Genomic DNA, 13,539 nt, shown 5'->3' with positions numbered 1-13,539 from the left:
GCTTGATTTGACTTGAAGATTCAGATATATCAAAGAGTTATGTAGGGTGCAATGACGCAGAAATCACTTACAGTGTGGATCATCTGCCAACACAGGTCCAACAATGTTTGAGGGGTCAGACTGCCCGGCTGCATTCTCAGCAAGTACTCTATAGCTGTATTTCTTTCCAAATTTCAGGCCTGACATCTGTGGAAATTATTTAATCACAAGCATTTTGTAACATACTAATAAGCACTATAACAAAGACAAAATCTCTTTCAAGGAAAGTCAGTTCACTAGGAGGTAGTTCAGGCATACAAGACATTAGAATAGGGGAAATACTGATATCTCAAAATTGATGGCCAAATTCAAAGTCTAACATTGACTGTCCCATAAATGATGTTTCCTATTCTTAAAAAGCATATATTTCAGGTTGGTCTTTGGCAAAGATTGAAAAGCTAGCACACTTACCCTGTACAGCAGGTCCTGGCAAAGCCTAGCATTGCATCTGAGCCACTTGTCTGTGCCTTCTTCACATCTCTCAATGACGTAGCCAGTGATCGCTGTGCCTCCATTTTTAAAGGGAGTCTCCCATGTCAACAGACAGGAATCCTTGGTCTGTTCAGAGTGTGTCAAATTCAGTGGAGGGCTTGGTCTCTCTGTGAATCAAAACATTGGATACATATATTACATGTGAAAGCTTGCATGTGTGCTAAAGTAAAGATGTTTGGGATTTTACAAACCGATAGGGTCCATGATCTTTACTGGGTTAGTGGCAGCACTTGGTTTACCAATTCCAGCCTTGTTCTCAGCCTTAATGCGGAAGATGTATTCTTTGTTCTCAATGACATCATTAATGATAGCTGTGCGTTCATGTGGTTTGGTCACCATGACCGGAGCCCAGTTCACAGAAGTTCTATCACGTAGCTCAATAATGTATGATGTGATCTCAGATCCACCATCGAACAGTGGTGGTTCCCAAGAAACGGTGGCACTAAACTTGTTGACATTTTCAACAATAACTTTCTGTGGTGGATCAGGAACATCTGGAGTGTGTACAATTAAAAAACAAATTGAGAATCATTGGCTAGGGTGCACAAAAACTTGACTTTCAGATATTCTTGTCTTACCAAACTTATTCTTGGCTTGAACAGCTTTATCAGTCTCAACATTGGGTCCACTTCCGACTCGGTTGCGTGCACAGACACGGAAGAGGTACTTGGAGTCTTTCTGCAAGCCAGTTACACAGTACTCTGTGCTATCGGCACAGTCAGTGGCCAGAGTCCAGGTCTTACGTTTAATATCACGTCTCTCAACCACATAAGCCAAGATCTTGCTGCCACCATCACTCTCAGGCTCTTCCCAGGAAATGCTGACCTCACCATCAGCAGTGTCAACAACATGAAGGTTCTTCACAGGTCCAGGAACATCTGAGAAAAGAGAAATATTTTTAAACAATACAATATTGGGATGTATTACTAAAACAAAATGATATACTATGAAAATAACTAACCAATAACTTTTAGGTTTATGAAAGCCTCTCCTTTTCCATGTTTGTTTTGTATGATGATTTTATAGCGGCCTTCCTCTGACTTCCTAGGGTCCTTAAGCCTGTACTCTGTCCTGTCGATAGAAGTGTGAATATTGTCTTTTGGCAGACTGATATTATTGTAGAACCACTCAGCCTCAGCATGTGGGTAAGCGTTGTAAGGAACTGCCATAACAAATGGCTTTCCAGCATCTGTCACTAGGTCTTGATCCAAGGTTTTAATTGTTGGTATGGCTGTGGAGAAACACCATGGCATTGTAAACATGCATTGAATGTGATTGTGCTTTGCTTGTAAAACATTTCATTTATATATATATATGTCTTACCAGCAAGCTCTAGCTTGGCTCTGGCATCTTTGTCCTTGGCTATGCATCTGTACTCGCCTTGATCACGTGGCCTAATTTCACACACTTGAAGCCTGTGAATCTTACCCTCGCTCATCATCTGGTACTTATCACCTTGGACAATGGTCATGTTGTTCCTCAGCCATTTGACCTCAACTCTGTCTTTGTTGAGCTCAACTTCATACACAATATCTGAGCCTGGGGGCTCAAACACATCTGTGGGTGGTCTGACAATCTCCACAGGAGTTTCTAAAGAGGTGAAAAAGTCAATAAAGATCATTTAAGATTTCACTCATTTCCATGACTATTCTACACCTGGAAATCACAAATTTAAAAATTCTGTGATATTTTCAGGTTTTTGATGGACACTGAAACAAACTTACCCTCAACAAAAAGACGGGCTCTGGTTCTCTTGTCATCCACTCCACAGGCATATTCACACTCATCATCTGGTCTGCACTCTTTTATGCGCAGTCTGCATGTTTTGCCATCTCTCTCAAATTGGAATCTTAAAAATAACCATAAAATGCATATTAAACATCCTCAACCCAACAAAAATACCCTTACCAAAAGCACTCAGAACAACACAATGCATCTTACCTTGGTCCTTCTCTGATCTCCCTGCCATCTCTGTACCATTTGATTTCAGCCCTCTCTTTGGAAAGTTCACAAGTGAACTCAGCATCCTCAAACTCTGTGATGGTTTGGTCTCTGAGCTGAGTGGTGAAATCAGTGGGTGCCTCACTAATGATCAGCTCTGCCGTGGCCTTATCAGCACCAGCAACTACAGTGTATTCACCTTCGTCTGCAAGGCTGCAGTCCTTAATGGTCAGAGTGTGCTTGTCCTTGTCCACTCGATATAGAATTCTCTTGCTAAGAGTGATTTCCTGACCTGCCTTCATCCACTGTACTGTCAAATTTGGTCTGTTCACCTTGCATGAGAAGCTGATGGTCTTTTTCTCCTGTGTGTCAACATCCTCAGGAGGAACAATGATTCTAAAATCTTCCTCTGTGGAAATTAAGGTGTATGGTAAGTTAACTAGGCATGTGATTTTGAAACAAAGTCTAAGTCTCAAATCCATTTAGTTAAAATCTCACTATAGGATGCAGGTTAGCTGTATAAAGTCTTTTGCAGGACAATTAATGTCATATTTATTAGAAATATAAGACTATGTAAGTATGTTATTTTATATTTAAATATATTTTATAATAATTAAATCCTTTAAAATAATGTTTTAATACTTGTCAAAAACATATGTCAGCTTTTACTTACAACCTTAAAACCCCTTTACCGTTAAACTAATTCAAAACAGTCCACTAATTACCCACTCAATGGGAAATTTTATGTTTTTTTTTTTTGTGTGTTTTTTTTTTTTTGGCAGATGGTTCATGAGAGATAAAAACAAACTTTTATATAAACACAGTTGCAGTATTCAGAGAAAATATTTTCCTTGCAGACATATAGACTTTTGTACATGAGTCTCTACTTTTTTTTAAGTCAATAGTTTTGCAACTTAAGTTGGATTCTCACGCTCAAAGTAAAAAAACTATTAACTATAATAAATAAAGGACATCCATGTATGTCATACCTTGCACAGTAAGGTTGGCAGAGCTATTTGCATGTTCACCACGCTGGTTGGTCAGTGTAATGGTGTAGTTGGCCTCATCTGATTTGTGGGTGTCTTTGATCCTCAGAGAGAATACATTGTCCTTCTGGACCATGATGAACTTGCTACTTTCAAATAATGTCTCATTATTCTTCAGCCATTTGGCCTTTGCATCCTCAGTGTTAACTTCACAATTGAGGACAGTTTCTTGTCCTTCACTTGCCTTTATGTCTCTGAGAGGAGTGACAATCCTGAGCTTTTCTGTAATAAAACACAGCAAAACATCAGAATTTTCATATTTCTGTCAGCATTTCTCAAAAACAAACAAACAAACAAACAAACAAACAAACAAACAAACAAACAAAAAAATCCAGCAACATGCTGTACATACCAAGCACAGTCAAATCAGCTGAGGCTCTTGTGGTTCCAATTAGGACTACAAATCCTCCCTCATCCTTGAGTTCACAATTTTTGATAACAAGAACTCTCTTTTTGCCCTCAGAAATAATGTCATATTTGTCATTTGACTGAAGTTCCTTATCTCCTTTGAGCCATTTCACTTCATATGTGTCTTTGGAGACTGAGCACACAAATTGTGCCTTTTCACCTTCAACCACTTCCTGGTTTTGAGGCCTAGCAATGAACTCAGCAGCAAGTTCTAAAAGGTTAAGAAAAAAAAAGTTAGAAAAAATGGCAATCACAAGTATGGAGCACGTTTATAGAAACAAGGAATACATTTTATAAGTAAAAAATATGAAGTACATTTTCAGGGACAAGACAAAGTCTCACCATTAATCTTCAGGTTCCCCGTGGTCTGTGATGTCGGAAGTTTGCAGTGGTACTCTCCAGCATCATCCATTCGGAGGCCCTTAATAATGAGGATTCTCTTTTTTCCATCTGCAATATGCTCATATCTACCAACTTCAGGCAACTCTTGGTCACCCTTGTACCATGAAACCTCCGCACTGGGCTTGGAGACCTCACAAATCAGTTTAACACTGTCGGTTTCAGTGCCTTCAACATTAGCCAAGTTCTTTGTGAATCTAGTCTCCTCCTCTGTTGTAAGAGAAATCAAGCAAATCAGTCTACTGTTCAAAGTAAGCTGTTAAAGTTGTTTAGACTACAAATAAACAGGATAACTTACCAACGACAGTCAGCATTCCAGAGGATTTGGAGGTCCTGGCATCACATTCATATTCTGCTTCGTCATCAAAGACAGACTTGCTTATGATTAGAATACGTTTTACTCCTTCAGAAATCATCTCATATTTTTTGCCTTTTCTGATTTCATTGCCATCTTTGAACCAGCGAACCTTTGCAAAAAGGACAATGGAATATACCGATAAATTAAATTTCAGACATAACATTCAATGACAAATTCAACATTACATAACAGAATATCTAACATTTAACTTATGAATTACACTGAAAAAATAAGTTAAAATGTCAGTTGAAAAAGAGATGAATAAAAGGCTTAAGGTGATTAATAAAAAAACTTAATTGAATATTAGACAACCAACCTTTGCACTTTCACGAGACACTTCACATTCAAATCTGGCAGATTCCTTCTCCTTGACCTCAACATCATGGAGTGGCTTTGTGAACTCAACATGCGGAGCTGAAAATCAAAAGGTAATCAAATTCAGTGATTTATTTTTTCATTACAAGTACAATTAGATCTTTTTTTTTTTTTTTATTCTGGTTGACTTACGTTCAACATTTAAGAAGGCTGAAGTCTTGAACTGTTTAGCATCACAGGTATATGTCTTTGAGTCATCAAGTGTGCAGTCATGGATAACAAGTTTTCTTTTACGGCCATCAGCAACCATGTCATACTTCTTGGTTTTGCGAATTTCTTGTCCATCTCTAAACCACCTGACCTCTGCTTTCTCTTTGGAGACTTCACACTCTAGTTCAGCAGTGGCTTCCTCTTCCACAGTCTGGTCCTCCAGAGGTTTGGTAAATTCAACTGGAGGCTCTGTGCAGCAAATTAATTTAATTAGTTTTTTTTTGCAATTCACTGTTTTTAACAATACAGTTATACTTTCCAGTGCTAATATTTTAATACAGGCTTATTATATCTTTATTTTAAACAGCGAAAGACACTTTCTTACACATGTTTAAGAATGTTTTGTGTTATTGAGAAGCACCTGAGCTAGATTATAGATACATATTTATTTACCCCTGAATGTGAGCATGTCAGGCCAATTAAAAAAATACATGTGATGCTTGTTAGTAAAGAGGGTGCAATTACAGTAAATCTACATTTTATAGTGAACAAATGACACCCACCATTTACAATGAGTTGAGCCTGTGTCAAGAAGTCCTTTGCAGTGAGTTTTACTTCTCCTGCTTCTGTCAGCTTCACATCCCTAAGGGTCAGCGTGTGAGTTCTGCCTTCTGCCCGTGTCACCACCTGTGCGAATCAAACCAATTGATAAATCAATCCCCCTTGCTGTGTCAAGGGTGGGGGAGGCTATTTACTGCCCCTCTGCAATAGACATCAGCAGCTGAGCACTAGGAACTGTTCTCAATTTCACACCTCTACTGCCCCAAATATGTGCCCTGGGAGTCAATTTATACACTCCTACATTTGGCTTGTGTAACTTCAAATAAGGCTAAATTATCTAAGATAAATGAAAAGATTGAAAACTGTTGTATTTGTTTACAACTAACATCTTCCTTAATTTATCAATAGAAATAAAAATAAAAATATATATAAAACAGATACATTTATATATTTTTTTTAATGTTACGTAAATTAACATAACAGTCTTAAATCATCAATTTAAGCATTCTGCAGCTAAATCTTTTTTATTTATTTTTTATTGTTCAGTACCATTTCTAAAACCTTTCATTTCTAAAAACTTCAGTACCATTGAAGTTCAGTACCATTTCTAAAAACTTTCATATCTAAAACCTTATATTAAATACCTTTAGTTCTGTTAAACAACATGAAAAATGTATTTATGTGATAATAATAGCACAATAATAATTTAATAAAATCCATGTATATTGGTAAACCTAATATGAGTGCTTTCCTGAATACAGTGCAGTAGCTAGAAAGTACATACACTGAAATCAAAATATCTATCTGTCCAAAAATAAAGACAACTGGTCAAATTAGAGTTCATTTGTACTAAGAATCAAGTTATCATACAAACATATCAGAAATAAAAAAACATCTTGAACCACAGCTGTCATCACCTAAATGTATGGCCTTTTACCAAAACCATTTGCTACACAACATCAGTAAGATAAGAGTATAATGTAAAATAGGCCATTACTGAAGATCTAAGTCACACACATTGTAAATGACATGGCAAACAAGTTTAAATGCTTTTAACAAAACATAAATAAATACATGCACTGCTACATGTATATACAAGCTATATCTGTAAAAAGGCCTCTTGCCACCTGCCACTGCACATAGAGTCTTGAAGTTGAAGCAGTTAAAAATAACCAGAGGAACGCTTGCAGAGCAGAATCCCCCTGTGTGTTATCTCAAAACCCGGATCAAATGCTCAACTGGTATCCTGATCCCCCAGGTCCTTATATGAGGAAAGCATTTAACTCACAAATGTAAAGAACTATCATGCAATATGCAGAAATTTTGTAATAATTGTCTTTCAGTTGTTAAATATGTATTTAATCCCAGAGGTTAAACACAATTTACTACAATTGATTTTCATGTACTGGTATCCCATTAGCAGTGTATCAACTAAAGGGTCAGAGCGACCATCTTGAATTGATTAATTCAGGTATGATTCAATTATTTCATACACAATAAAGTGGCATCAAAAAACACAAAAGACATGCATTAAGGACAACATGCACACTTACTCTGTCACTTGGTTCCAGCTTTGTACCCCCAAGGAACCATTCCACAGGTATGCCCTCATAAGACAGTTCGCAGTCAAAGGTTGCAGTCTCTCCAGCTGTCACTGTTACATCCTTGAGAGGCCTCAAGAGGCCTATCATTCGTGCTTTGGATTCAGGAGAAGACATTGTTAGTCACCTCCAAGTTCCAAGAGACACTGGTAATCCCTTAACTACAAATCCACATAGCGCTTTCCCACTGACAAAAGGCCACTGCTCTGGAGCCCATAAGCCTCCAGGACAAGTGGGATTCAGCAAGAGAGGTACTTGTGTTGGGGGCCTACTTTATTTGCATATTGAGTTTCCTTAAGATGTATATGGTCAGAAAAAAAAATTGGAGGTAGGTCTGTTGAGCCTCTGCCAATCACTGACAGAGCCTCTCTAGATATGGCATGCAGATTCTAAAATAACCGCAACTCCTGATTGGCCACTAGCCCACCCCTGTAATGACACCCTGCTCAGAAATCTGTTACTGTCAATCAACCTACTGGAATTTTCCAGGAAAAAGAGAATGTTACATGTTACATAGACAAAAAATTGAAAAAAATCCCACATCATTGCTAAGGGGAGGCATGTCATAACAGTGTCCCCTGCTTGTTTCTAAAGCATCAGTATTAAAAAAACTAAACAAAAAATTGTTTGGCTGCCAAACCTATCTATAAAACATTAATCCCTGCCATAATAAATGCTTTTCACACCCTGTTATCACTACATGACATCTGTCAGAGTAATTTACGAGCTAATGATAAACTGCAGTGGCCGACTAATTGAACTGCCTTTAATTCACATACTGTATTCTAAAGCAGCACATATCATCTGTCTTGTGACTCAACACAAATTGTTTCTTGTCTGTCCACTGATATACAATTTCTCTGGCGTATCCAAAATGCAAAGAAGGAATCGTATTCATCACTCTCACCTTTAACTCTGAGCTGAGCCTTAGATTTAGCATTAGCAGCACTGAAGTCTACACCACCAGCCATATCCATGCGGACATTGTAAAGGATAAGCATGTGCTTGGTGCCTTCCTCCTTAATTTCACAGTCCTAATAAATGAAATAAAAAACATGCTTGAAAGATAATTTTAGCACAGAGAACAATTCACAGTAATTCAAATAAAATCACACAATTTAGCCCAACAGTAAGCTCTTAAAGGAACAGTTCACTGAAAATTTTGTTCTAAGCCACAAGTAACTTTATTTTTTGCTTAAATTTCAATCTATCCATCACACATAGTGCACAATAAGTACTTAATACTTTAATAATTTTATGGTGCTTTTGTGAAAAGACTATTATGCAATTTTATGAAAAAATAATTTGAGTTTAGAACAACGTGAAGTGTGTACATGACAGAATTAGCATTTTTGCATTAAATATTCCTTTAATACAATTCATTATTAGGATTTATTTGAAATTAAATTATTCTTATTAACTAAAATTATAGCTCTGATAAACATCAAAATGTCCAAAAAGCATCTGTAAGTTATGCTAATATGCTACTGAGAAATCACTCTTTGGTATTTTGGAGCAACTGAAATTACCGGTGACTGGTGCAGGGCATCTCCTTTGAGTTTCCAGTGTCCATGAACATCCTCCTCAGAGATTTCTGTCTCAAAGCGAGCAGTCTCTGTCTCTGTGACCTCCACACTGTACAGTGGACGGACAACCTTAATATCACGTTCTGCAGAAAAAGGAAGAGGAGAGGAGTAGTGACTAGATCATAGTAGTTCATAGTGATTTTATCAATTGAATCTATTCATCTATATGACTATATGGAATTTAAAACAAAACACACAAATACATAAAGTACATACCTTCAATGTTAAGCTTGGCTGTTGTTTTGTCAGAGCCGCAGTCACACACGTAATCGCCAATGTTTGCCTTCTCTGCCTTCTTTACTGTCAGGATACGTTTCTTTCCATCAGCCTTGATGAGGACATTCTTAGAGGGAGTGATCTCCTTGCCATCTTTGAGCCATTTCACCTGAGCAGATGATTTGCTCACTTCGCACATTAGGACAACCTCATCCTTCTCAACTGCAGTGTAGTCTTGCAACTTGGTAGTAAAGTAAGGTTCTCCCTCTGTTGATATAGAAGAAGAAATTGAATGTAATTAATTATTACTTAAGTACTCTAAGATACTATAATTAGTGTCCAATTTTTTAACACCTACCAAGTACAGTGAGCATTGCCTCACAGGTTTTTCCAAGGGCCTCAGCTTTAATGAGAGATGTGTCATCAATAGACACCTCTTTGAAGGACAGAGTATGGATCTTACCATCCTCGGACATGTGCACCACTTTGCTTGGATGCAAACGCACGTCATTCTTGTACCAGGTGACTTGAATCTTCTCATGAGAGAGTTCGATGCTGAATTCTGCAGTCTCACGCTCCTTAACAGTGACATCTTTAATGGGTCTGACAAACTCAAGACGGATGCCTGGCGAAATATGCAAGCACATGATTCAATCTGGCTGTAGTCTTCACTTAAAACTTTATGGAAAAAAAAAACATGACATAAACTCTTTTTAAAATAATGTATTATTTTCTCCCCCTTACCCTGAATAACAAGTTTGGCAGACGTTCTCTTGTCTTCAGCCTCAAACAAGTACTTAGCCTCATCCTCAAAGGAAGCAGATTTGACCACCAGAATGTGTCTTTTGCCCTCCTGAAGTACCTCAAATTTATCATCAGGTGTAATCTGCTGAGATCCTTTCCACCAACAGAAGCTCTTTGGCTGTCTTGAGATCTCACACTCAAACCTCGCTTCATCTTTCTCATATACATGCACATCAGCCAGAGGTGTTACAAAAGTAATGGGAAGCTCTGCAAAAAAAAAAAAAAAAAATATGAAGAACATATCCAATAATCTGTAACAGTGGCTCTCAAACTGTGCTCTGTGAGCTGATTTTGCAAAAAAAAAAAAACCCTTAAGATTTAAATAAATAAAATAATTAAAATTTACAAGCACTCTCAACAATCAGTTGTTTCACTTCAATAACTTAGAAGTAAGTTATTGAACTTAGTTGTAAGCAGCATTCTAGTTAATTCCAAAGTATTAAATAATAAAACAGCAGTCTAGAAAATAGTAGATCAGTAAAGAATTGAATTATGTATGTATTTAGGAAGCTAGCCTAATAGTGTAATTGGTAGTTTGCAGATTCCCCCAGAACTGAATTCCAAACGTTTCATTCGATTAAGTTTGCCGCTCGCAGGAAAACGTTTTAGAACCACTGACTGAGAATCAACAATGGTAGCATAAAATGTAGGCATGATGTACCTTTCACTTTCAAATTGGCAGAACACTTTGCATTGGCACCCTGGAATGAAACCTCTCCAGACTGGGACACTTTGCAGTTGTACAAAGTTAAGATGTGCTTAGCTCCATCTTCAATGATTTCAACATCCTGTTGAAAATAAGATAAAAATAAAATAAAAAGATAAAAATACAATTAAGTCGTACATGCAAATGTTACATTTATCACCATTTCAAATAGTTTTAGTAGCCTTACCGGGGATGAAGTGAGGACTTCCCCTTGTAGTTTCCATTGGCCATGGACATCATCTTCAGAGATTTCCACCTCAAAACGTGCTGTCTCACCATCGAAGAGCTCAACACCATACATGGGTCGCACCACTTTGATGTCACGAGCTGAAAACAAAAAAAATATATATATATATATATATAGAGAGAGAGAGAGAGACAGATAGATCGATTATTTAAAGAACAAAAAAGACCTGAAACATTCTAGGCATTTTTGTAGAGCAATTTAGAGCGAAAAAAAAAAGTGACCATATGACCATAACCTTGAACACTGACCTTCAATGTTCAAAGTTGCCGAAGTCTTGTCTGTTCCACAGTCGCAAACATACAATCCTTTTTCTTTGGCCTCAATTTTTTTGATGTTTAGGATTCTTCGTTTGCCTTCAACTTTTATGGTAACCATCTTGGAGGCTTTAATTTCAGTCTCATTGTGGAACCATTTCACAGGAACATCTTTGCTGAGCTCGCAGTCAAGATTTACCTCATCTTTCTCAACTGCAGTGTAATCTTGCAGTTTAATTGTGAAGTAGGCATCTCCCTCTATATTAAAGTAAATAAAATGTAAAAAGTAAAAAAGTTTAGAGAACCAGTAATGTAGTTTGTAGAATAAAACACTGTTTTATATGATTATTGTTTAGTTAATGTTCACTAGATTACAGATTTCAAGACCACTTATTTTACCACCACCATCATATATATAAAAAGTTACCTAGCACCGTCAGGTTTGCTGTTGTCGACAATCCTTTAGCCTCTGCTTTTATTTGGCAAGTATCATCTAGAGTAGCATCCTTGATTTCTAGTATATGTTTCTTTCCATCAACATGCATAAGTACAGTTCTGCTCGGATGCAGTTTTGTTTCATTTTTGTGCCATGTCACTGGGACATTGTCATGGGACAGTTCAAGCTCAAACCGAGCCGTTTTACCTTCCTTAACAGTTTGATCCGATATCGGTGAGATGAATTTCAGCCGCATACCTATAATGTGTTAGTCCATTGCAAAACCATTTTAGCTTGGTGATTTTGTGAACAAAACACATTTTTCAGAGGACCCTATGGTGACTGATATATGGCTTGAATGAAAACTTACCCTCAACTGTCAGTTTGGCTGTTGATGTTTTACCCATCACTTCAATAGTGTATTCTCCCTCATCCTCAAATTCACAGTGGTTTATGACCAACATGTGTTTCTTTCCATCATCAATGATATCATATTTTTGGTCTGATGTTACAATATCAGATCCTCTCAACCACATAACTTTAGGCACATCTTTTGTGATCGTGCATTCAAACTTTGCCTGTTTCTTTTCATGCACAGTAACATCCTTCAATGGGACTGTGAAGTCCATTTCAATTTCTATAGATGTGAATAACAGTCATCACAAGATAGTTATTTTTCACCCTCTTCAGTTTATAAATACTGCATTTCTTGTTCAGACATGCATTGCTGCTCATCAACATACCTTTGACTGTTAGCATTGCACTGGTGATAGCATTTAAAGCTTGGTAAGATACTTCTCCAGCCTGGTCAAGTTGAATATTTTTCAATGTGAGGAATCTTTTATTTCCCTCCGCTCTGATATCACATGTCTGAGGATGAAAAATTATAGAATTACTTGTGTAAAATAGCCTATATAAAACTGCATCTTCTTCAGTTATATATTATCTTACCGGTGATCTTGTCAGAACCTGTCCTCTAAGTTTCCATTCTCCAGGCACATCATCTTCTGAAATTTCAGTATCAAAGTTGGCCTCCCCTTTCTCGACCACCTCCATACTAGCAAGAGGCTTCAAGATCTCAGCTTCACGCTCTATATTTTTGACAGTCAAAAACAATATTTAAAGGGAATACAAAAACAATATTCTGCAAAAGGTAATAAATGAAATGTCTGTCTAACACACCTCCAAGAGTGAGTTTTGCTGCATATCGACGGCCCTCAACTTCTATGGCATACTCTCCAACATCATCAGGTTGAGCATTCTTGATTGTAAGAGTGATATCTTTTCCATCCTTTTTCACTTCAGTCTTATTTGTAGGCTCAGTAGGAATTTCTTCATCTCCCTTGAACCACTTCCAGTTGGGAGTGTCCTTGTACAGTTCACACTTGAATGTGGCTGTAGACTTTGGTTTTACATGCTGGTCCCTCAAAGGTTTTGTCAACCAATCTCTGATTATTTCTGCAAAGGTAGATATTTAATTTAGTCATTTTTGGTACAAAACTATTAATAGATAAAGTAAATAACTATAAAGATGCCCATATGCATACCAATGACTTTGACATTGGCTTGTGTCTTGATGTCCTCACACTCGCAAGTGTAAACGCCAGCATCATCATCATTTGTGTCTTGGATCGTCACAGATTGCTGCAGTCCAATAACATTGATTTGAATTTTGCCAGCAATTTGCTTGAGTTCTTTTCCGTTCTTCTTCCAGACCACATCCCTGTCCTTGCTCAACTCACAGGTCAGGTACATTGGCTGTCCCTTAATCACAGACATTTCCTCCTCCAGAGTCTTTGTGAACTTCACTGGTAACTCTATCAAAAATAAAAAAAAATAAACAGAAGAAAACCTCAATTCATGTGGTATTATTTTTTTGTATACAGTATATCTTTTAAATGAGATGACAGTATATTCATA

At 37.3% G+C, this 13,539-nt stretch overlaps 1 protein-coding gene across 1 annotated transcript in view; it reads right to left on the bottom strand.

Moving 5' to 3' along the window:
• Positions 1-13,539, bottom strand: part of ttn.2 (titin, tandem duplicate 2) — a 162,713-nt gene that overhangs the window by 80,191 nt on the left and 68,983 nt on the right. Inside the window, exons 102-131 of the mRNA XM_081368710.1 lie at positions 13,167-13,436; positions 12,802-13,077; positions 12,571-12,710; positions 12,363-12,489; positions 11,990-12,256; positions 11,611-11,877; positions 11,178-11,441; positions 10,870-11,009; positions 10,638-10,764; positions 9,917-10,183; positions 9,531-9,797; positions 9,173-9,439; positions 8,900-9,039; positions 8,278-8,404; positions 7,323-7,465; positions 5,772-5,895; positions 5,191-5,457; positions 5,000-5,097; positions 4,624-4,792; positions 4,269-4,535; positions 3,871-4,137; positions 3,462-3,740; positions 2,473-2,881; positions 2,256-2,380; positions 1,855-2,121; positions 1,493-1,762; positions 1,110-1,409; positions 723-1,025; positions 451-638; positions 72-186 (exon numbers count right to left, since the gene is read on the bottom strand). Of these exons, the coding sequence (XP_081224836.1) occupies positions 72-186; positions 451-638; positions 723-1,025; positions 1,110-1,409; positions 1,493-1,762; positions 1,855-2,121; positions 2,256-2,380; positions 2,473-2,881; positions 3,462-3,740; positions 3,871-4,137; positions 4,269-4,535; positions 4,624-4,792; positions 5,000-5,097; positions 5,191-5,457; positions 5,772-5,895; positions 7,323-7,465; positions 8,278-8,404; positions 8,900-9,039; positions 9,173-9,439; positions 9,531-9,797; positions 9,917-10,183; positions 10,638-10,764; positions 10,870-11,009; positions 11,178-11,441; positions 11,611-11,877; positions 11,990-12,256; positions 12,363-12,489; positions 12,571-12,710; positions 12,802-13,077; positions 13,167-13,436 (6,537 nt within the window). The remainder of the gene's footprint in view (positions 1-71; positions 187-450; positions 639-722; positions 1,026-1,109; positions 1,410-1,492; positions 1,763-1,854; positions 2,122-2,255; positions 2,381-2,472; positions 2,882-3,461; positions 3,741-3,870; positions 4,138-4,268; positions 4,536-4,623; positions 4,793-4,999; positions 5,098-5,190; positions 5,458-5,771; positions 5,896-7,322; positions 7,466-8,277; positions 8,405-8,899; positions 9,040-9,172; positions 9,440-9,530; positions 9,798-9,916; positions 10,184-10,637; positions 10,765-10,869; positions 11,010-11,177; positions 11,442-11,610; positions 11,878-11,989; positions 12,257-12,362; positions 12,490-12,570; positions 12,711-12,801; positions 13,078-13,166; positions 13,437-13,539) is intronic.

Source organism: Scardinius erythrophthalmus, assembly GCF_964197995.2.
Source record: "Scardinius erythrophthalmus genome assembly, chromosome: 6".
In the NCBI taxonomy this organism is placed as follows: Eukaryota; Metazoa; Chordata; class Actinopteri; order Cypriniformes; family Leuciscidae; genus Scardinius; species Scardinius erythrophthalmus.
Note: the sequence above shows the minus strand (reverse complement) of the source record. Positions and strands in the feature narration are given on the sequence as shown.